Source organism: Staurois parvus, unplaced genomic scaffold, assembly GCF_062004578.1.
Source record: "Staurois parvus isolate SC_StPar_1 unplaced genomic scaffold, SC_StPar_1.0 ptg000168l, whole genome shotgun sequence".
In the NCBI taxonomy this organism is placed as follows: Eukaryota; Metazoa; Chordata; class Amphibia; order Anura; family Ranidae; genus Staurois; species Staurois parvus.
Window position 1 is genome coordinate 5,680,482 of NW_028317964.1, and position 24,841 is coordinate 5,705,322.

General features: G+C 38.9%; 1 protein-coding gene across 1 annotated transcript in view; it reads right to left on the reverse strand.

Annotated features, from left to right (window-relative positions):
• The window catches only part of ADAMTSL3 (ADAMTS like 3), a 670,777-nt gene that overhangs the window by 142,930 nt on the left and 503,006 nt on the right, over window positions 1-24,841 (reverse strand). Inside the window, exons 9-11 of the mRNA XM_089676419.1 lie at window positions 19,461-19,618; window positions 15,835-15,946; window positions 13,026-13,164 (exon numbers count right to left, since the gene is read on the reverse strand). Coding sequence (XP_089532545.1) covers window positions 13,026-13,164; window positions 15,835-15,946; window positions 19,461-19,618 — 409 coding nt within the window. The remainder of the gene's footprint in view (window positions 1-13,025; window positions 13,165-15,834; window positions 15,947-19,460; window positions 19,619-24,841) is intronic.

Consider the following 24,841-nt stretch of genomic DNA (forward strand, 5'->3'; position numbering starts at 1 on the left):
GGTCTGGTCCAGGTGCGGATTACTCATTGACTTCTATGGAAACTGCTTCTGAACTGTACGTCATCAGTTTGTGATCACAATTTCAGGTTATTTTTCTCTTTCTCTTTTCAAATCCTGACCTGAACCGACGAACAGCTTTCAATTCGCACTGAAACCGGAGCTCTCAAGCCGCACCACACATGTGTGAATCGGCACTAAGGGTCAGCAACTGTTGGGGAGTGGGGGAACATTGGAAGGGAGCACCAAAAGTGCAAGAATCACCTTGAAAAGTGATTGCACACCTACACTTTACTTTATAGACTGCAGTACGTTTTGTCATATAATACAGTATTATTTATTTATTTCAGGTACTTATACAGCGTCGTCAATTTACGCAGCACTTTACATATATATTGTACATTCACATCAGTCCCTAACCCCCAAGGGATGTACAATCTAAGGTCCATAACTAACATTTATACATACTAGGGCCAATTTAGACAGGAGCCAATTAACCTAGCAGCATGTCTTTGGAGTGTTTGAGGAAACTGGAGTTCCCGGAGGAAACCCACACAGACACAGGGAGAACATGCAAACTCCAGGCAGGTGGTGCCATGGTTTGGATTCGGACTGACGACCCTAGTACTGCCAGACAGAAGTGCGAACAACTTAGCCACTGAGCTGCCCATGGTGGAGACTGCAATGGACACTTTATTTTAAAGACTGCACTAATTTTTTTGTTATGTAATACAGTCTGGTGAGAATGCATTGGACCCTGATCACGTTTGGATATACAGTATATTCTAAGCACTTACATTTTGTATGTTTAAAATTAGATATACACTAGAAGAGGGCAACACTGTAAGTTGGTATATCATTAATTGAAGATTATAGAACTTTTGTAACAACAGCAGCTCCATTGGTTCACTTTTAGTCAATTATTTATTTATCTATGTCAGATCACTGTACACACATCAAGAATATTCATTTTGAATACTCACAGGGGTGATCCTAGTGTAGGTAAGTTAAATAATAATTGTCATGTTTCACATGACTGTCATATGCCTTTAGGTGTTCTTTGTATTTTGTCTCTGCTCCTCCCCTTCCTTTGGTTTAGTTAATGCTGTATAGATAGCCCCACCCTTTTGACCATTTCCCAGTAATGCACTTCAGGTTCAAACCTCATGTCATGAAGTAGATCACATGATTTTTTGACCTATCCGATGTTCATTGTTGTAAGATTCTCTCAGTTTATGGAATAAACTTCACAAGATCTACAAGGTGTCGTCTGGATCAAGTCACTGCCTGTGTTATTCAACTAAGACTGGAGTTATTGCTATCTCATCACAACTGTAAATTACAGAGATCACACTTTCAATGCTTAGAATGGAGAGACAGAACAGTCAAAAGATCCATGAAATGTCTTCATAGGATCCTTGCTAGCTTTGGATACACAGTGAGATGTTATATGGAGAATGGATATAGCAGCTAACAGAGTGAAGCCATCTCTACACAAGCCTGTACATGTCTGCCAGTATATCACAGCATAACATTTATCAGTGTCAGGACAAATTGTTGATGCGAATGTCTTTCAACTGCAAGTTTATACACTGCATCTGTATGCATTAGCACATGGCTTTGTCTGTGAAATTATAAGCAGGTAAAAGGAAACTTTTCTGCAACTATTGCCCAGGAAACCTGAGCTCATCCACAGACAAATTGACACATTTCTCTGTAAACTTTCTATCGCCCCTCTCCTTGCTAACATGATGTTTCAGGAAAGTAATATACAGTCTGGGTAAACTAATACACAACCAGATCAGGACTTAAATCCTGAATCAAACAAAAGAGAAAAACGCTTAACAAAACCAACCTGGAAGATGCAAGAGAATCTTAAGGCTGACAAGGAAGAACTGCTGTCTAATTTCAATGACTTATGGTCTAATACTGTTAAATGCATGTCTGCTCTCTCCCAACATTCTCATGAGCCAATACAACTAGAGGGTGCTATCCAGCAATTGAATGTTGCTTATGAGAATTATCAAAGACTGTGTGTTAAATATATTGCTCTCTTAAAGCGGTACAACACTCAAGGGTCATTGGAAGAATTAATGAGTTTTGAGGAGCTCAATCTTGAAATAGACAATTTAGAGGTGCAAACAAAGACAAAGGCAGAAGTGAGAATAACACAGCTCCATGAATCCAGATCTTATCGCTCTGCGTCTACTAGAAGCTCCTCAAGATCTTCCAAATCCTTACAATCAAGGTCTTCTACACTCAGTCAACAACTAATAAAAGCCCGTGCTGATGCTGAAGCTTCTAAAATTCAGACAGCTTTCGCCCAAAGGAAAGCAGAAATGGAGGTTCAGGTCGCAGAAATGGAGGCTCAGGACACACATCAGAAAGCAGAGAAAGAAGCTGAAGCCACATGTCAAAAGGCAGAAGTTGAAGTTTTGGAAAAACAATGTGAGCATGCCACAGCCATGGCAAAGTTAAGGGTCTTACAACAAGCCACTAGTGAAAACGAAAGAGACAACAGTTCCAGACCCTCAGTTGTATCATATGTCTCAGATTCTTCACACACCTCTCCAGAACATCAACTCCCTGTCACAGCAGCCAAAGTACTCAATGAAAGTCTCTTCTCTGCACCTACTGTACCTCAAGACGATTTGACCTTATATCCTCCTGAAGAAAATTAATTAATCAAAGTCATGATTCGGCACTTATATTATATTGATGGCAAGCTTGCAAAATATTTGGTTTTTATGATTAATCATAATTAATATTCAAATGTGTGAATTGTCGATGATAATATTTATTTCTTCAGTAAAATAAACTGAGATATAAATTAAGCTGAGGAATTTAAAACAAGACAGGAGTTAAGCTGAGCTAGCTAAACCAGCTGAGTATGAGGCTGAGTATTCTATATTAAGGCATAGCTGTTTAGAGGACTCTGTTTGAAAATTTCAAGGGTATTAGAAGTGACTCATTCTAGAATAACTATTACATAATATATTTTAATAGTATCTGTGTGTATTTAGTATGATTTATAAGTTGGTAATATTGTTACATATATAGATTAGTGATTATACATTGATATGTTGTAAAGATACGTTCTTAATTTATATTATCATTTAAATATGAGTAGTTACATCACCAGCTTATTATGGACCTGTCCATCAAAAACTCCATATACGAAGCGTTCCCTCCCTTCTATGAAATTGCTCTGCTGGGCAGTACTGATTTCCATACATGGCCTCAAGATCCCAAGTTATGACGTGTATTTTCTTCATAAAAGACCATAAGGGAGTCTGACAGAGGGACGCTAACACTGACACTATGACACACACACACATGGCTGTTCAAACAGACACACATAAGAACATTCTGAGAAGCTGGAACAGGTGCTGCAAGACAAGAAATAGTCATTAACGTCACTTCCGTCTTCTTGCTCGGACTCAGCTGCATTGAACAAGACAAGAGCACATGAAGGACAGAACAGCACATGGCCGGACAGCCATGACAATAATGGTGACTTTTCTTTAAACTTCTGCTTGATATTTTTAGTTTTATCTACATGCAACTGTTCATGATACACTTTAAATTGTTATTTTAAGCCATTGTGTGATAGAATAAAATCACACTTTATTTTTTATTTCAATGGCTCTTTCATTCATAATCACCTCAAGACACTAAAAGAAGTATTACAGTTGCAAGAAAAAGTATGTGAACCCCTTGGGATTACGTGCAGTTTTGCATGAATTGGGCATAAAATGTGCTCTGAACGTCATCTAAGTCACAACAATAGAAGAACACAGTCTGCTGAACATAATACTACACAAACATTAGATGTTGCCATGGTTTAATTGCACATAACATGTAAACATTCACAGTGCAGGGAGGAAAAAGTATGTGAACCTTTGGACTTAATAACTGGTTGACCCTTCTTTGGCAGCAATAACCTCAACCTGTAGTTTCCTGTAGTTGCAGATCAGACCTGCACAACGATCTGGAGTAATTTTGAACCACTTCTCTTCACAAAACTGTTTCAGTGTAGCAATATTCTTGGGATGTCTGGTGTGAATCGCTCTCTTAAGGTCATGCCACAGCATTTCAATCGGGTTGAGGTCAGGACTCTGACTGGGCCACTCCAGAAGGCGTATTCTGTGCTGTTGCAGCCATTGTTTTGTTGAATTACTTGTATGCTTTGGGTCATTGTCCTGTTGCGTCACCCATCCTCTGTGGAGCTTCAGTTGGCGGACAGATGGTCGTACGTTTTCCTGCAAAATGTCTTGATAAACTCTGGAATTAATTTCCCCGCCAATGACAACAATCCATCGAGGCCCTGAGGCAGCAAAGCAGCCCCAAACCATGATGCTCCCTCCGCCATGTTTTACAGTGGGGATGAGGTTTTGATGTTGGTGTGCTGTGCCTTTTTTTCTCCACACATAGTGTTGTGTGTTCTTCCCAAACAACTCAATCTTGGTTTCATCTGTCCACAGTATATTTTGCCAGTAGTGCTGTGGAACATCCAGGTGCTCTTTTTCAAACTTCAAACGCGCTGCAATATTTTTTTGGACAGCAATGGCTTCTTCTGTGGTGTCCTCCCATGTACTCCATTCTTGTTTACTGTTTTCCTTATTGTAGATGTGTCAACAAAAATGTTAGCATGTGCCAGAGATTTCTGTAGGTCTTTAGCTGACACTCTGGGATTCTTCTTTACCTCATGCAGCATTCTGCGCTGTGCTCTTGGAGTCATATTTACAGGACGACCACGCCTAGGGAGAGTAGCAACTGTGCTAAGCTTTCTCCATTTGTAGACAGTCTGTCTTACCGTGGACACATGAACATCAAGGCTTTTGGAGATACTCTTGTAACCCTTTCCAGCTTCATGCAAGTCAACAATTCTTGATCGTAGGTCTTCTGAGAGCTCTTTTCTGCGAGGCATGGTTCACATCCGACAGTGCTTCTTGAAACCAGTAAACCCAAAATAGGTGTGTGTTTTTTAAGGGCAGGACAGCTGTCAGCAACACATCCAATATCATCACACTGATTGGAGTCAAGGTTGGCTCACTCCTGGCTCCAATTAGCTCTGGGAGAAGTCATTAAGCTAGGGCCTCACATACTTTTTCCTCCCTGCACTGTGAATGTTTGCATGTTATGTGCAATTAAACCATGGCAACATCTAATGTTTGTGTAGTATTATGTTCAGCAGACTGTGTTCTTCTATTGTTGTGACTTAGATGATGTTCAGAGCACATTTTATGCCCAATTCATGCAAAACTCCACGTAATCCCAAGGGGTTCACATACTTTTTCTTGCAACTGTATATGTGTCTAAAATCCAACACCTCCAATACATCAGATTGCAGCATCTCAGCTAGCCGCAGGCATTAGTATGTATTTAGACCGTCCATCATACTTTGGCACCAACAGAGTACCTCCTAGCAAACGCACTACTCTACAAACCAACATGCCAATGGACTTTAAGCCAGCTCTGGCATTGAATGCCTTAGCAGCAACATATGTTCCCTAGTCACTCCACGTAAGTCCACCAACCATCACAACCAACTCTGTTCCACCTGCAGTCATGCACCCAAAATCTGAAAACACGGACATGTCACAGTTTGCTAAATACATGCTCCGCAGAGAGCTTGTTAACCTCCCTGGCGGTATGATTATTTCAGATTTTTGGTGCTGAAAGCGGTACCATTTTTTTGCATGGAAATATGTATTTTTTTTATTGTAGGCTGTAATTTTTAGGAAAAACTCACTGAAATCTGTCCGAACAAGAGTCTAGTAAACATCCCGGGTATGATAAAATTTGAAACACAAAATCATAAATTATAATTTAATAAATAATCCTAAAACTAATATAAAAATAATAAAAAATTTAATTCAATAATATAATCAAACCAAAAACACTGAAATGTGAAATAGAGCGCCAAGTTCGCACATTGCTGAGCTCAGTCGCAAAATCGTTTTCAGTTTCTGATGACGAATTTCCCCCACGAATCATTATCACTCAATTCTGTAAGTGGTTCTGATTTACTATCGCTGTTCTCTAGCTGATCTAAACCGCTTTTGACCTAAAGGGACGCTTTTTGGACGCCATGGACATTTCTCAGTTTCCAGGCAGAAAGAACAGACAAAATGCAGGCAGGGCGCAGGACAAAGCACTAGGGACAATATGTATGTGAAATAGGTTGAAACAGCAATGTTTTACTGTGTAAAATGAAAAAAAAAAAAAATGACATTTTTTAAAATTTTTAAATTTCCCGCCGCCGCCGGCGGCGGCGCCCGTACGTCCCGACGTCACAGGGACAGGACACAGAAGCCGGATGCCGGCATCGGCCGGAGGAGATGGCCGGGGACGCTGCAGGGGACACATCGTGGGAGCGCAGGGTAAGGTAAGTGAAGAACACATGCCGGAGCAGTGCCGCATGGTATTCCCGAGTGTAGCTCGGGGTTACCGCTTTTGGTACTGAAATGTTACCCCGAGCTACACTCGGGAATACCGCCAAGGAGGTTAAGACAGGCCTCACCAAGTTTGATGACAAGCCTGAAAATTACAGAGGCTGGAAATGCACTTTTAAGGCCACAATGAGTGACCTAGACATCAATGCCACAGAGGAATTGGATCTGCTCTTCAGATGGCTAGGTCCCCAGTCTACTGAATGCATCATGAGGCTTAAAACAGTTCATATTGACAACCCTGCTGCAGGTCTTAATGCTGCTTGGGGCAGACTTGAATATACCTTTGGCAGCCCAGAGGCTATTGAAAAAGCTATATTCAAAAGGTTGCAAAGCTTCCCAAGGATTTCTGCTAGTGACAATCTAAAGTTTCAAGAACTCAGCGATGTTCTATTAGAGCTTCAACTTGCTAAGGCTGACAAACTTACCTGGTCTCAGTTACCTTGACACCTCTCATGACATCAAATCTATTGTTCTCAAGCTACCATATGGAATTCAAGAAAGATGGGCAGCGCTTAGATCAAAGTATAAGGAAGAACATAGAGTTGCCTTTCCTCCTTTTTCCTACTTCTGCGAGTTTATCAAAAGAATTGCAGACGCTAAGAATGACCCAAGTTTCTCATATGGGGACTGTAACCTTATCAGTACACTCTCTTCAAGACCTACAAACACACGTATGTCACACAGTGACCGTAGAGGTCCAGCATTAGTGAAAAGGACTAATGTTCTACTTGCACCTGCTACAGTTCTTGAAAAGACTGATCAAAACAAGAGAATTGAGGACCCAAATCGCCAGTGTCCAATACATAACAAACCACATCCACTTAAGAAATGTATCGGCTTCAGAAAGAAAACCCTCCAAGAACGTAAGGAACTTTTGAAGAAATTTGAGGTTTGCTACAAATGCTGTGCCTCCACAGAACACTTTGCGAAGGACTGTAAAGCGATCATCAAATGTACAGAGTGTGACAGTGATGACCATGTGCAAGCTCTTCATCAATATTTGCACAACTCTACTATGCTCACAAACAATCTTCCTGAGGCAAAGCAAGGCGGGGAGCGCCCAGATCAAGCAGCACCTACCACCCCAGTGTTCTCCACATGTACAGAGGTCTGTGGAGAAGGATTCTGTGAAAAATCCTGTGCAAAGATATGCTTGGTACGTGTATACCCCAAAGGTCAACCTGAAAAGGCCATAAGACTGTATACTATTCTGGATGATTAGAGTAACAGATCTCTTGCAAGACCTCAGTTTTTTGAACTGTTGAACATAACTGGAAATGCTCTGCCTTATACCCTAAGCACTTATGCTGGCACTACAGAAGTCTTACTTAAGAGAGCCAGTGGTCTTGTAGTTACTCCTCTGAATGACAATGTGGAGATATATTTGCCCACTATCACTGAGTGCAACTAGATTCCAAACACCAAAGAGGAGATCCCTACTCCTGAAGCTGCTTTTCACCATTCTCACTTAAAGCACATAGCCAACCAAATACCAGCCCTCAACAAAAGTGCTGATATCCTGCTGTTACTGTTGAGTCATCCTAAAGGTGCACAAAGTTTGTCATCATATCAATGATCCACACAATGCACCATATGCTCAGCGTCTGGATCTATGATGGGTCATCATAAGCAAAGTCTGCCTAGACAAGGACAGAAGGTCCTATTCAGGCTCTTCCTTTAAAACACATGTCCTGTCGAATGGACAAACAACTTGTTCTGCACAATGACCACATAAATATATCGTGAAAGAAAGACTGTTTGAAAAAGGTGCACAACGGCACATCATACAATATCTCTGGGATGACAATATCGGCAACACAGTGTTAGAGGTAACCACTAAGGACAATGAGTTGGCAGCTACCATAGAAGACAAAGAATTCTTGAAAACCATGAGTAAAGAGTTCTACCAAGATGATTCCAGCAGTTGGGTAGCACCTCTACCATTTCATACCCCAAGAAAAACTACCAAACAACAGGGTACACGCAGAATCACGGTTTGTTTCTGTAAATAGCAGTTTGAACCAGAAGCCTGAAATGAAAAAGCACTTTGAAGACTTTATGCAGAAGGTGTTTGAGAGAGATCATGCTGAGCCTGCACCTCCTTTTTTGGAAGAGAAGAATGTTGGTACTTACCATGCTTTGGTGTCTACCATCCTCGCAAGCCTGATCAGATTAGGGTGGTCTTTGACTTAAGAGCTCGTCATGAAGGCGTCTCCCTCAATGACAATTTTCTCACTGGGCCTAATCTGAACAACAATCTCATAGGAGTTTTACTTTGCTTCAGTCAAGAGCCAAATGCTGTTATGGCTGACATTCAGCAGATGTTCCACTGTTTCATCGTCCATGAAGACTACAGAAACTTCCTCAGGTTCCGATGGTAACGCAATAATGATGTCAATGATGAAGTCATAGACTACCGAATGAAGGTACATGTTTTCGGTAACAGTCCTTCTCCTGCAGTAGCAATTTATGGACTGAGGAAACAGCTCAAGAGGGTGAGAAAGAATTTGGATCTGATGCAAGACAGTTCGTCGAAAGGAATTTCTATCTAGACGACGGGCTCAAATCTCTGCCCAATGAAGAAGAAGCTATTGACCTTCTTACTAGAACCCAGAACATGCTTGCCACTGCAAACCTCAGAGTTCACAAAATCATCTCTAACAGCGACAAGGTCAAGATAGCCTTTCCTTCTGATGACCATGCTGTCAGTGTGAAGAAATTCCAACTAGGATCTAACCATTCTGTTACACAACGCAGTCTTGGATTGCTTTGGAATGTTAAACAAGACACATTCACATTTCAAGCATTAGCCTGTGACAAGCCCTTCACAAAGCTAGGAGTTTTATCTACAGTGAACAGCATTTATGATCCCTTAGGTTTAATTACACCTTTCACCATTCAGGGTCAGATACTGCTGAGCCAACTTACTTCTAAAAGCTCAGACTGGGATACTCCCTTACCCAAGGAGAAACAACGAAAGTTGGAATCCTGGAAACAGTCTCTAAAAGCATTAGAACAACTCCAGACACCACAGTACCTACTACTGCATTTCTGGACACATCTTGGCTATATCCACCATGAAAGAAGGTTCTGCACACCTTTACTTCAGGCCTATAAAGGAACTAGTACCTATTTTGCTCAAAGAGGAAGACAAGTCATCAACTTGATTTAACCTCCCTGGAGGTATTCCTGAGTGTAGCTCGGGGTAAAGTTTCAGCACCTCAAGCAGTAACCCCGAGGTACATTCGGGAATACCTTGCAGTGCTGCTGCGGGATCTTTTCTGCACTTACCTTGTTCTGCGCATATAAGGCGTCTCGATGTGTCATTGGGAATCTTATATTAAACTACTACACCAATGGTACCTAACCCCAATTAGACTGGCCAAAATCTATCCAACACGTGACGTCTGACGCACTCACGCCAAAACCGGAAATGTCGTTGGGGCCATTTTGAAAACTAGAAAACGTGTTTTCCATATTTATTATTTGACCCCCTCCATTCCCCCCCCCCCCTTTTTTTTTTTTTTTTTATCCCCTTCCTTCTATGATGCTACTCTTCACACTTCCTTTCACCTGATGTGCCTTTCTCTCTTCTTTTCCTTTCCTTCTTTCCTTCACACCTTTGTCCTCTACAAATAACTATATCTTTTATGAGGGACAGGGTGCCCTTTCACATATAGGTATGATTGTCCTTCACGATAAGAACCCTACATTGCCCGGCTACGGACACAGAAGAATTGCACGCCTTCAAATGATATTTTGTACTGCGCCTCATGGTCCCATTATTTGAATAATCCCTACGCATCAGAGCAGCATCCACTATAATCCTCTAGACTACCTATTATAATCAGTATTCTTTTTTTTGGTTTAGTTTACTCAACTGCTATAATGTGATCTTTTGTATAAGGGTAATTCACACTTCAAGTAAACAACTTATGACCCGTCTGCGCTACGGGAGATTATGACAGATGTTTATGCGCGGACTGTGTTCCGTATCCGTATATGACTTGTTATGCCTTTCTTATTTCAAAATAAAATAAACCTTTTTTGGAAAAAAGAAAACGTGTTTTCCTGAACCAGGAAAACACTGAAGCTGTTCTGTGACATACAGGAGTAGATTTTCTACATATCTGAATGGCTGATTTCAACATACTTTAATGTAAGAACCTAATAAATGTCTTTATACTTTTATATTCATACCTTTTGAAATCTCCTTTTCACCCTTATGAGGATTATGGAGGATTGGCCACTGGAATGACTGAAAGCTGGGAAGTGGTTATTAACTGACCAAGGATATCCTGATAAGCTTGTCATTACTTCCTGAGGGTAATTATTTAATTGCAATAGTTGGAGGTAATCACGGATTGCTCACCGTATGAATTGGAGTGTTCACAAATTACTGATTTGGTGTCTATATTTTTATATTTTTATTTATTGATTAATATATATATATATATATATATATATATATATATTTTTTTTTTTTTTGTGTGCTGTGTTTCTTTCCACTTTTTGTTGCAGTGTACACGATATGCTGTTGTGCATGATACACGTGTTTTTTCACAGCTGAATCAATTTATTTTGGTGCACTGGTTCATCATTTGCACAGATAATGTATTTATACACGTTTAAGTTATCTATTTGTAGAAGGTAATACACTATCATAGTTTTATTTTTTTGAGGTTTATGAAGAGTGATAGGAGGATTGGAAGCTCAACACTGGATTAAGAAAGTTTCTTTTGGACTATTGATTGATTGGACGTATATTTTGGACATTTATTTATTTATTATTTATTTATTTATGTATTTATTTTTGTTGGGGTTGGAATAGGAGTGATTTGTATTAGGGTTTGATTTATGAGTTTGACAGTTAGGTGAAAGAAAATGTTGGTTATAATTATATTTACTTTCAAGGGTGAAAGTGTCACTTTTCTGAAAGGGTTAATTAGAGTGGGTTATGCACTTAGAGTAAAGTGTGCGGAGGAATTGCTATTAATTTATTAATATATTTAAAATAATCTCAGAAATTACCGGTACATTAATACCCCCTAGCCCAGACCTAGCACTTCTCCACATAGGCATTGAAAGATTTTCCCCAGAACTTTGTAACAACATAATACACCTCCTATATACAGCTAAAAATAATATAACTAGCTTATGGAAAACCACAAAATCCCTGTCCTTAACAAGAGTAATTTCCAATCTTAATTTCCAATGTGACATGGAGAGGAGAGTCTCTATCTCAGACTTACCATATAACAAATTCTATATAGCCTGGCACCTATGGGCACTTCACCCTAAATGCACAGTTGCAGTATGATGACATTTACCTTTTTTGGAATATATTACTGGATTTGTAAGTTAAACCTTGCTAACTTGACTGGTATTTTCACAGTTATGAATAAATAAAGTTACAACAGTTATCCTTCCCTCCTTCTCCCCCCCCCCCACTCTTCTTCCTTTCCCCATCCCCCCCTTAAGGTTCATACTGTACCACTTGGATATTTACTTGCTCAGTCAATACCAATTTTATACACTCATGTACTAATGTAAAACTATGGTTGTCCCTATTTTTGTCTATCCTGTTATTTCAAAACTTAATAAAGAAAAGTTGAATATAGATGCACTAGCAGATTTAAATATACTAACAAAGCAAAGTCAAACTCCAGCTAACTCTTTTTAAGCAGTTACAGCAACGGTTTTTCCCCTTTTGGGATAAAGGTTTTATTTAAATAAAGGCTGATCATTGTAAGCAACCCTGTCAGTGTTAAATGGTTTGTCTCAACCCTCTAATTGCTACATCTGCAGGACAGTCTGTTCTGTTGGGAAATAACAGACTTTATGGCAGGATCACCAGGTAAAAATAAAATAATAAAAACTAAAAAGAAAACTAATGCAGCTATCATATCTAAGAATTGGTAAGCTGCAATATAAGAAATATTTGTTTTTGGGTTTAGTACTGCTTTAACAAATCAACTCTGAATATCCAATGTTATGGATTGGAAGATTGATGGGACGTAAGCGGAATTCTGTAAGAACTGCACTGACACAGGATTTAATGTAATTTTTTTTTCTTGAGAGGAAACAGCACTCAATCTGGACATCTGATCATACAAATAGAGCATAATTCAGTAAGACTTCTAATGAATGGTATAATTTAGACTAACGAAGCAGCCATGCGTGCTTCCCCACAGACAACAATGACCAGACAGAGGTGTTCTTACTTCATGTCTTAGGAAATTTCATGTAAAATCTACTCATAGTTTGCATTTTCTCAGGTTAACCACATATGTGTCCTAAGTACAGGCTGAGGTGTGTTCAATGTGGAATTAAGGAAATGATGAAGGAAGTGGAAATATTCTGGAGTGTTTCCTTGGCTGTTACTGTGTCAGGCTCCACTTCCTCCCAAGTTCTAGAATTCCAACAAGATGGGCACAGTGACAGCCTGCGCAGCTCCAGCTAGTACAGCTTAAATCTTCTTGACTGTACACCAGATTTATTAACCTCTTTTCTGCCAGTCTAGACTGAACACTTCTGCACACAAATAAAGCTGCAAGTTTATGCACCAACCTGGATGGGCAGGGATCCATATTACACTCCTTCAGCTTAGGTTTAGGCTTCTTATTTTCTGGATAATAATGACAGTAGTGGTCTGGGACAGTGCGATTATACCGGATATCAACACACTCAGCAGAATTCAGCTGATATCCTGAAAATATGACACAATAGGAGAAAAACAGTCATTACCACGACAAATGCAATCTGTTCACCTCTGCAATTTCCCAAACCACAATCATTACTGTCATTGTGGTTTCATGCAACCTGGGAATTGCTAGGGTCTGCTATCCTAATATTGTCCAAAAAAGAAAAAAGCAAGCTGCACACACATGGAATTCTGGTTAAAAAAAAAATCTAGAGGACTACTGTCTCTGACTTTCTAGTCTCACTACGATGCTCAAGCAAAGTACATCTTCAGCAATTATTCCATACTAAAGGAGTTATGAAAGTCTTGCAGCAGTTGTCCATAAAATGATACTGGATTTGTAGTTTCTATAAGGTATCACTTTCTTTAATGTGCTCACATAGGATGCGAACTAGCATGTGATTGAGCTGGCCATAGATGGATCGAAATTTGGCCAATTCAGCAGAAAAGAAAAAAAACAAAAAAACAAATTACCCATCTATAGGGGACAAGCATAGGGGAGACTTTCCTGCCACTGAATTGCCCCAGGTGTCTCCTGCATTGTGCAGAACCTGGGTTTCAAACTCCAAGCTCAGTCAGGCAGATTGTACCAGAAGATTCAGGAATAAATGCAGGCTTTATTCATAAATAGTGCTGCACACAAATCTTAAAAAACAAAAAATTGGCCCCTTTTTAATTCTTATTTCCCATGAAATGTTGTCTTCTGTATTTTTATTGTCTATATGAACACAATAAAAATTGTGTGCATTTGTGTTGTAGGGCCACATGTACTAGAAACATAATTCTAGTTACTTTTTAAAAGGGAGAAATTGCCTAATAGCATTTACATTATGGATGAGTTTTAAACTTTAATCCCAGATGGGAGAGCAAATGTTGGGTACAATGATGAAACCTGGTTTTAACATGCTATGACTATGAAAAACGCCTGGATTCTTTCTTGGATACACAGAATATAACTGGATACTAACATTTATAGGTAAAGTTGATTCAGGGAATATTCAATTGCCTCTCGGGGGATCAGGAAGGAATTTTTTACCCTGCAGGAGCAAATTGGTTTATGCTTTGCTGGGGTATTTTTTGTCTTCCTCTGGATCAACTGTGGGTATAGGATATATAGGATTATACATTTTTTTTCTTTATTGGCTGAAATGGATGGACTTTTGTCTTTTTTCAGCCAGGCTAACTATGGTGTCCGTTTATGAACCAGCGGTAATAGATCGCTGCTCAGTTCTCCGGCATTCTCGGAGAACACAGTTCTCCTGTGAATGCAGTTTATGAAGCAGTTCTCCGAACGAAGGGAGAACGGTCTACAAACTCTGGAAAACGGCTGATTTTACTATAATCTCGTGAGATTACAGTAAAATATCAGTTTACTAAACAGAGGTAAATTATCTCTGCTTAGTTTGCGGTCCCTCTGATTCTCCAGCTCTGGGCTGGAGAATCTGGAGGGAGAACACAGATCTCCAGAGAAGGGCTGGCATGATCTCCTGAGTGTCATAAACTGTGAATGACCAGAGAATAGCTGAGATCCGTTGAATCGCAGCTATTCTCTGCGTCATAAACGGACACCATAGTGACTAAATTACACAGCTGTAAAGCAGGCCTCCAATGCAAATGGAAGGTCTGCTTCCCTGCCAGCCTCCTGACAGCCCTAATTCAAACAAATAAGCTGAAAATTAAACTTTAAAACCCTCCTGGGATAGTTGGATACTCAAAAGCCTGTGAAAATGTATCCCAGCCTATTGCAGGAGAGAGTTCCAGGAGTCAGCAGTGAGGCACAGTGACATTAGCCAAGGTAAGTATTTTTTAATTCCTTTTTGTTCAATCTTTTTTTTTTTTTAATAAATAATTTTGATTGAGTGGCAGGGACTGGCAGAGAAGCAGACCTGCCATTTGCTATAAACAGTCCACTTTAACAACATAAAAAAGCCCCCAATCGCATTTGGTTGTCCTTGGACTAATAGGTGGCAACCGTTGGGACAGTGAACAAAGGTTGTTGTTTTTCTTCCCTGCACCAGCCTGGCCACTGTACATGTGAATGTGCAAATTCCATCAGTCTCAGCTCAGGGTGGGTTGCAGTTTGGCACCTTGGGTGACAGAGACACTTGTCCTGGATCTGCTCTTGAAAGCAGTACACATTTTTGTTGAACCTTCCTGTTCATGTCTCGCCGTCACATTTAAGGTAAAGATATTTCTATTGCATTCCATACAAAGCTAGGATTATATGAAGCAAATTTATTTTTATAACTCTCAAATATCTCTCCAGTGCCCATAGGAAGGGTGTCTATAATATGTATATCATCTGGTACTCTGTCATGTCTTAAGCAGACCATCTAATTACAACAAGTAGCTTCTGTGCAATTCTGTAAATCCTACTGACGTCAAAGGGAGTTACAGCACAATCTACATCAATGAATCATTCTAAATGAACATACCCCCTGGATAATGCAAGGCTGAACATTTAAATATGAAACAAATGACCACACACACAGTCAAGAAGACATTATTTTCACACCCTGCTTAGATAATCACAAGTTTCCATTATTTCAAATATTTTATTTAGTGGGGTGGAGGGGTAGGAAGTGGTCTTATGTATTATACATACATTTGTGTGGAATATATGCAATTTGTTTAAATAATGCATCATTTTAAAATAATTTTTTCTCAATTACTCACCTCCTCCGCAGGTTACAGTGCACGGAAAGAAGTCTGTCTGTCTCCACTGGTGACTAATGGGCTGGTAGAAGAAAAACTGAACAACACTGTCTTTGGGGGAGACGTACCTTGTCTAGAGAGAAAAAAACAAAAACATTATTTTCAACTAATTTTTGTTATCACAACACATCATTTGTTGCATTTACACTAAAATGCCATCATGGGGAATTATTCAAGCAAGAACCGTAATGTTAAAGGGCCTTAAAGAATAACTAAACTCAAGAATATAAATGCAACATATTGCACCTTACAGTACTTAGATGCGGTGACTGCATATGTTTTCTTTTTTTTCCCCGCACTAAGAATATTTTCAGCAAATACAGAAAATACCTGTTGATCCTGCCACAAATGCAGTGTTCTTGTCACTTCCTGTGAACTGCACTGAATAATATCTTTCTTCCTAACTATCTTCTGTGAACTACCAATTTCCTTGCCCCCATGTAATGAAGATGAAGCTATATGAACACATTTGTAGTTCATATCAGGAGGGCAACCTAGGGCAACAGCTATTGCTCTCAGCATAGATACATTGGAGGAGCAACATAGCCAACCAGGGACAGAAAGTTTATTATTTGCAGAATTGCCAGGTAAAAATAAAGCAATAGAAAAAAAAAGCCACCACATCAAATAACTAATACGCTGCAATATATTACATTTTTGGTTTAGATACACTTTAAAGGGTTTGTGCATGAAAAGAAATTTCTTACATTTTTTGGTATATGTTGGAGAAAACCAACTGACAATTTCTTACATTCCCTTACCCTCCTAGGTTTGCACACTTGCTTTGGCCCCTATGAGGATGAAGAGGGTCCCACTCTCTAGGTTAGATCCTTTATAGGTTTAATATTGCAGAGAATGCAACAGGAAATGCTAAACCTGTAAAGATGGGCTACACTCTAAATTCCCAGGAAAAGAATAAAGCTGGGTACACACTGCAAGTTCTTTTTCATTCAATCCAGTGGGCTGAACAAAAAAAAACTGAGGGATTGCTGTACTAACAAGGGATGTTAGTGCTAAGCTCCCCCTGCTGTGCCTTTGTGTTCTGACAGGGGGATCCCCTCCCCGCAGACTAAGTGCTCCCAGCAATTGGCTGCCAATACTGGTTGGATGCTGGTTTTCCTAAAAAAAACGGCTTCTGTGTAACAGAAAGCTGTACACACGGACTGAAGGTCAGCTGGTCCCTGCCAAACCAAGCGTTGTATCTAGCTTAAGGATTTATTGCAGGGAGATCTGGCTGTTGGGCTCATATAAGATGAGATAAAATAAGTCAGGATCTGGCACAGTCAACCAAGTACCCAGACAACCAAGATACAACTCTTGACTGGATTATAAGTATTCAAATATCTGTGAAAGGAACTCTGCTGCCCATAGTCAATATCTCAGTTTTCTGATATCATTTTCTAACCTGTACTTGCATTATAAAAGAGACAATGTGACTGGTTCTGTGAGCATCATGAAACATTTAGCTGATTCCAGGACCTCATTTGGCATCCCAAACATCTTTTCTACAGAAATCTATTTTAGTATGGGTTTTACCAATCTGTTTTGGCAAATGCAGTGTAATTGGTATTAATGGCAAAACATTTTGTCAGCACCTATTTTCAAAATAAATGAGCTACAAGCAATCACTGTTACTATATTTTTTAGTTTCAATAACATTTTTATTAAACAGATCATTAAAAAAAATTACAAATTATAGCCAGACAATTTCCATGCAAAATATGGGTTGTTCAACATTAGCATGGTACAGATAATTGAATCCCATGTGGGAAAGTTACCTAAATCATACAACTGTATATCATCTTGAACAAGGGCACTCAAAAAAATACTTTCCCAATAAGCAGAGTGATAGCTTGTGGTATGTGTCCAAAGACTTTTAAAAAATGTATAGGGCACAGTGTTTTACAGGAACATGTGTTCCACTAACATAAGCTCCTTGTGGTCCTAGATGCATAGAGCCATACTATCTATAAAAGGAGGCATCCATTGCAAAAATTGAAGCTCAAAAAGGAAAATAGGTCAAGAGAGGAGAAAGAGTAAAAAGATGTTAGAAGGGAAATGGAAAGGGAAAAGTCGGAACTGGGCCAAGGTGGATCTCCGCCCGCAGGGAAAGCTTCTCACAAACAGAAGCATCTACAGATTAAAGTCTGTTACTATATTATTTTAAATAATTTTTTCCTTTTTCATCTTTCTTGTAAATGTATATATATTTTACTGCAGAACCTTGTGAGCAGACCTACCCATTTATGACAAATCCCGCCATAGATTGCACATTACCTATCTGGTTTAAGAGCACATGCCTATATGTTGATTCTAGCAACCACACAGTACTTCAGCATGTTATGAGTGTAACTAGACCTAAGCCCAGTCATCAAACTGGATGTATATATCCTGTGGCTAAGAACTCTGGGTAAATAGTTTCTTTATTAAACATCAAAAAGGAGCTTGTACCTCAACAATATTTCTATGTCAAGCAATGAAATGAAAAAAAAATAACCATAAAAAAAACTTGGAAGTGATATTAACAATGGGAAAAGATTCTTAGCTGACGGAAAAAATAAAGCTTTCTTTTTAATGACTAGTAGGTTGTAATTAAGAATTACGCATATAAAATGATTTAATTTACTAAGGGTCATGCATAGAGGTCCAAACAGGTTTGCCAGATATGTCCTTTCCATGCTACCTCTAGAGACACTTTTGGAAAGCTTTTTGCTCAGAAAACTTAATTTAGCTCCTAATTAGAAGTTGTAAAAAAAGATTATGGAAACATGGCAGAGAAACTGCGCATTTTGTAGGAAAATCCAAGAAAAGGGTAATGTAAGGAAGCGAAGAATTACCATAGACTACATCCTTGAATTAAAATCACTCATTGGGGGACTGTGCACCCTTTGTGCTTTGTTTTAACTCTAATTTCAAAATAACACATTATAATTTACTTTGATGGAGATTAATGTTTGCAGAAAATATTTCAAAAGATTGTTATTTTACATTTTTAAAGGCTGGACCAGGAATAAAGCCCAGAGCTGGCATCCAATGTGCATCAACACATATAGAAGTACATGAGCAAAGTTTTCCCAGCCTGAGGGTATTAACAAATGCATCAACCATAGGTAACCTGTAACCATGTTTATTTACCAGCATCATTGCTTGTCAGGCTTAAAATCAAGAGCCAAGCCAGAGTCTACTTCCCAAGACAGTTATATATGTGCCTGGTTATTACTGCAGTGTCCCTGCATTTTTCTCCATCACAATTACTTGTTCTTTTGAGATAGATAGATAGATAGATAGATAGATAGATAGATAGATAGATAGATAGATAGATAGATACTCAAAGTCATAGGGAGGTTGCCTTCCATTGGAGAATTAAGCAAAGCTAGTATTAATGTCGGAAGCAGTGTTTGCCCTACATTCACACCTGACAAACATAATTGTTATGTTCCCCTAAGTTCCTAAACATGAATTATCATAGTTTTTGTTTTTGTTTTTTTTAGTAGTTGCCATAAAAACATAGGTATACAATTTAAATACAGTCCTCCTGTATAATCTTCTTGAATAAAATAGAATGATGCCAACATCTCCTGAATTACCTTAATGATGAAATCAGCTCGCAATGGTCCTGGCATTTTTAAAATTTCTCTTTCAGATCCTTTTTGAAATTCCACTGTTGTGTTTTCTATTACATAGCTTCCAGGTGTTGCAAAGCTGTGCTCCCCAGTTTCCCCTTGCAAAGTTTTGGACTCAATTACTAGAAAAAAAAAAAGATTAGAAAAAAAATTCATACAGCATAGTAAATAGAAAGTAAGCAACAACAGACAATAACATATGGTTCCTTTGAGGAATTTAGAAAAACTCAATGAAGTTGACCATAAACAACAGAGGTTGATTGGGGAAATATATCTATGTTGAACAACAAAAAAAACTTCTAAAAGCTCTTTCATGTATATGTTTGGATCACCTGGTGTCTATGTATGCCTCAGGAGAATGTCTGAATATTGGGAGAACAACAGTGATCAGTTGAAAATATCTGCAATAACTGATTACTCTCCCACCCCCTTCCCATGTTAGTTTGCCAAAAATGTCTTTGGCAGTCTGGAGGTGGAAAAAGTCTTCAGGAATGACACCTGATCTAGTCAAAAGCTACCTACAGGCATCCATGGTCCAGCATGCAGACAATGAAGTCACAGAACGATCTTTTTTTATGAAAGATTATTCTATAAACATGCAATATATTGGGAAAATGCATATGATTGCTCCTATTGAGAGGAGGAGCACTTAGAAGACATTCATGACACTGGCCTCTTTGAAAACAAAACAATTATTATTAGCTAAGAGGAATCCAGCCTGTTTCAGCAGGGATTTATGCCATACCTGAGCAAAGTCTACAAACAGAAGAATGTTCACTGTTCTGCCCATAATGAGCAGAGCAAGGGAAAGCCTTTGTTGGATGTCTGTAGGCTCCTTACAGCAAACCTATAGATAAAGGTCTTACCCTAACATTCCCAGGAGAAAGCTGGCAAAGCTGTCAGACCATAAATCATTTTACAGCATTACAGTGTATCCAGTGCTGCCTGGCTTACCTTTGGTTTCTTCACTTCCTGGAAATGGAAACTAGGTACACCCTTCTCCCCCGTCCCACAGGACCTGGTGCCACTGTAGCTATCAGCACACTGGGGCACTGTCATGTCAGGGCATGCCTAACCTACTATTTAATTTGAGAGGCTCTTTAATGAGCTAGATATGCTGATACTGTTGCAACAGGTATGTGTTGTTGCCTCATGTGGTCAGCTATCTCCTGCTGATCTGATTTTGTTACCTATGATATATGCATGTGTTTACTTTAAATCAATCATTCATCTCACCTATGGGTACCATTAGCAAACAATTTAAAAACTAGTACTTGGATCAGTGACCCTGTCTCATATAGATTGGTGAATTTGCTAGAAGCCAGCAAGCTCAATAAACCTACTACAGTATAGCTGTTCTCACAAATTAGCAAAGTATTCAACTGTTCTTTTTTTAATAATAAACTAATTACTGTAGCTGATAATTAAACTATCTGAGCAGCTTTCTTAAACACTGCACACAGTTTATACAAGACTACAATTCTGCAAAATGTACTGATTTAAGAATACATTTGTAAGCAAATAAAGCAAATCTCTAAGATATACTCTTTATGATTATACAATATTGTAGCTTGATTTATCTTTAGTTGTCTACAACAATTAAATTAAGTCACTATGTTGCTGAAAGCTGTGAATGTATACTGAACCATAAGAATCAGTCACTAAAGGAAATTAAAGCAACTGGGATCATGAAAACTAGTCCACATAAGCCAAAGGTCCAATTATAACTGATACTTCCCATTAAATATTAGCTTTGTGGATTTCTTCTATCTTCACATTGAATTAGACCTAACATTAATTATTTTGGAAAAAAGAAAACAAACAATCTAGTTTATTACCACTAAGCAGCCCAAGAATCTATGATAGAACTGTTGAAGGTTATGGTATGGGATGGTGGGGGGGTTCTTTAGATTCACAAAAAAAAATCCTGTGGTTTTAGATGATACCCCTACTGGAGGCTTACTTGTAACCAGCTTTAAATGAAGATTGCCTCTAAAAGTAAAAATCCTCCCTCAATCTCCGCACAGGAAGAATTTATCATTTAGAAGTTCTGCACTAAACTAAAGATATTCAAAGATGACACCGTCTTCCAGGACACCTGTGCAATTCTGTCCTGGGAAATCTACAGCCATTTAATCTATTACTTAAATGATGCAGGCTTTGATCTTGCCTACTGTCTCTCCACACAAGTTTTTGTAATTTTCTAACCATTTTAATACACAAAAGGGAATAACCTTTTGCAAATAGGGCACATAATTTTTGTACATTTTTCCATCATCTCAAGATCAGATCTGGGGAACACATCAGTAAGTGTAATATACTTAGCAGATTCGTAGACACTAAATATTTTTCACTGGTCTACTGAGCCACTTAGGCTTTAAAAAGTTTCCTATTATTTCTCAGGTGGAAAGTTTATAATTAAACTGTATTAGTGCAGTGGAGCCCATTTATATAATTATTTTCATGTAAATCATATTTTTTGGCTAGTGGGCCTACTGTAAAAAAGCATGTGAAGGAAGTACTGTTTGTATTTCTTATAACGACAGCTAGATGTCTAATAAACAACAAAAAAACTTGCAGGGTTTTTTTCTCATGCATTTGCATATAAAGCCCACTGAACTGTAATAGGAGCATAGGTATCTATACAAAATAAGTCTATAAAACTGTCTATGGGTATATATAGTGGTCCTTGCTTTCTGTTCACGGCATCACATGCATGGTACTTTAATCCCTTCCAGTATTTCATAACAGTGGAAAGGATTGGGCCTTTTAACAAGTTGGAAATTCTCCCTGTTTTATAATAGGAGTCTCACACTGCCATTAACAACTCCTAGCAGTTCAGATATGTCACAATAAGTGATGCTTTAAATTTCAAGCATCATTTGTATCAGAGTTGCAAATTACCAATATTTTTACTGGCAGTCAGTAAAAAACAGGCACTTTTCTCCTGCCAATAAATTCAATGAGTAAGTGACAGGAAAAGGTTACCAGTTAAAAACATGGCTGTGGGGCTCTGAGACCATCCGAGTGCCTGCTACAGTGTGTTCAAGACGTTCTGGAGGAGGCAGTGCCTGAGCATCTCATGTGATGTCATAGTGCAAGGGAGCCGAGCAGAGTGGCCAGAGCCTCATGTGCGGGTCTGCAGGAAGGGAGCAAGGCAAGCTGGGAGCGGGATTGTCAGTGCTCTTTCAGGTATCATCATCACCTGTGCTGCTGCACACTGCTGTCAGTGTCACTATGAGAGTCAATTTCATGTGTGTGTGCCTACCCATTCTAATTTCTTGCCCTCCTGAGTCCTGTCCATTAGCTACTTATTATATCAAAAATAAAATATTTTGCCTTAATATCTACCTTAAATCACATGGCCAATTGCATATTGCACTTGTTTGTAGCTTAAATACTGAAATTCGCACTTAAAACTGGTACATAGTTGGTAATTTTAAATAAATACACCAGTCCATCCAGTTCAACCTGTGGGTGTGTGGGTGTGTGTGTTCATGTCGAAATCATTGCCCGTATCCCTGTATACTGTGTTCATCAAGAGTTTTTTTTTAAACTATCAATACTTCCTGCTCCAACAATTGTTGAAGTGAGTTCCACATCCTTACCGTCCTGAAACCCCCCTGCACAGTTTAAGGTTAAACAGCTTCTCCTAATCAAGTGGTTGCATGTCTTACACTCCCTGAGGCTGAATAGTTTATTCCCTATGCTAGAATCACCATTAAGATATTTGTATATTGCTATCATATCACCTCTCAAGTGTCTCTTCTCCAGGGAGAATAAGTTTAATGTTTGTAGTTGTTCTTCGTAACTGAGGTCCTTCAGTCCCATTATTAACTTTGTTGCCCTTCTCTGGACTCTCTCCAGCTCCTGCACCTCCTTCCTGAGGATTGGTGGCCAGAAATAGACAGCATACTCCAGATGTGGCCGAACCAAAGTTTTAAAAAAGTGGCAAAATTATACTGTTATCTCTTGAGTAAATTCCCTTTTAAATGTACGCTAATATTTTGCTAGCTTTGCTTGCTGCAGCTTGGCATTGCATGCTATTGCTGAGCCTGTCTCTACTAGGACCTTTAGATCTTTTTCCATCCTGGATTCCCTCCAGAGTATCTCCCCCTAGCGAATAATTTGCGTTCATATTTTTAGCCTCCAAGTACATTACTTCACATTTTTCACATTTTTCAACATTAAAACCTCCTTTGCCCACCCCATTATTTAAATGAGGTCTTCTTATAAAGTGTCTATATCTTGTGAAATTATTGCCCTACTTAGCTTTGTATCATCAGCAAACACTGAGATTGAGCTACTTATAATAACCTCTATATCGTTTATGAAAAAAATGTAGACAAAATTGGTCGCAGGACAGAGCCTTATGGTACTCCACTTACCACTTCAGACCAGTGCTCACTATTTATCACCACCCATTGGACATGCCCTTGTAACCAGTTTTTGATCCATGAACAAACCCTGTGGTCCATGCCTATAGATCTCAGTTTGTAAATTTTTTTTTAGCGTTTATGTGGAACTGCATTGAATGCTTTTGCAAAATCCAGATATACCACATCCACCATTCTTTCTTTATCTAGATGGCAGCTCACTTCCATGTAGAATGTTAACAGATTGGTATGGCAGAAGGATCCTTCATAAATCCATGCTTCGTACTACTAATTATACTGTTTTCTTCACAAAATTCTTGGCTATATTCCCTTATTACCCCTCAACAAGTTTACATACTAATGATGTTAGACTGACTGGTCTGTAGTTCCCAGGTATATGTCTCTGCCCTTTTTTGAAGATTGGTACCACGTTGACCCTTCACCAATCAGCTGGTACCATTCCTGTTAGTATGCTGTTCATAGAAATTGAAGACTCTCGGACACTGGCTGCAGTTAGCCACAATGATACAGTCTTGATTACTATACCCCTCCTTTTCCTTTGTAAAGGAGAAGAATGCATTTAATACCGTTGTCTTCTCCTTGTCATTTGTAACCAGCTTCCCTTGATCATCCTTTAGGGGGCCAATATGTTCTGACCTCGCTTTTTACTATTAATATATTTTAAAATCTCTTGGGATTTTTTTTACTCTCCTCTGCATTGTCTCTCTCATAGTCTATCTTAGCTGCCCTGATTGCATTCTTTTTATTGCATTTCTTGTAGTGTTGAAATGATGACAATGACCCCTCATCCTTATATTCCTTGAAGGTCATTTTTTTCTGTTTGATAAGTCCTGTTACATTAAAGTTTAGCTACCCAGGGTTAACCTTCACCCTTTTATATTTATTGCCCATTGCAATACACTGTATATTTATTGCCCATTGCAATACTCATTGTGATGACATTGCCCT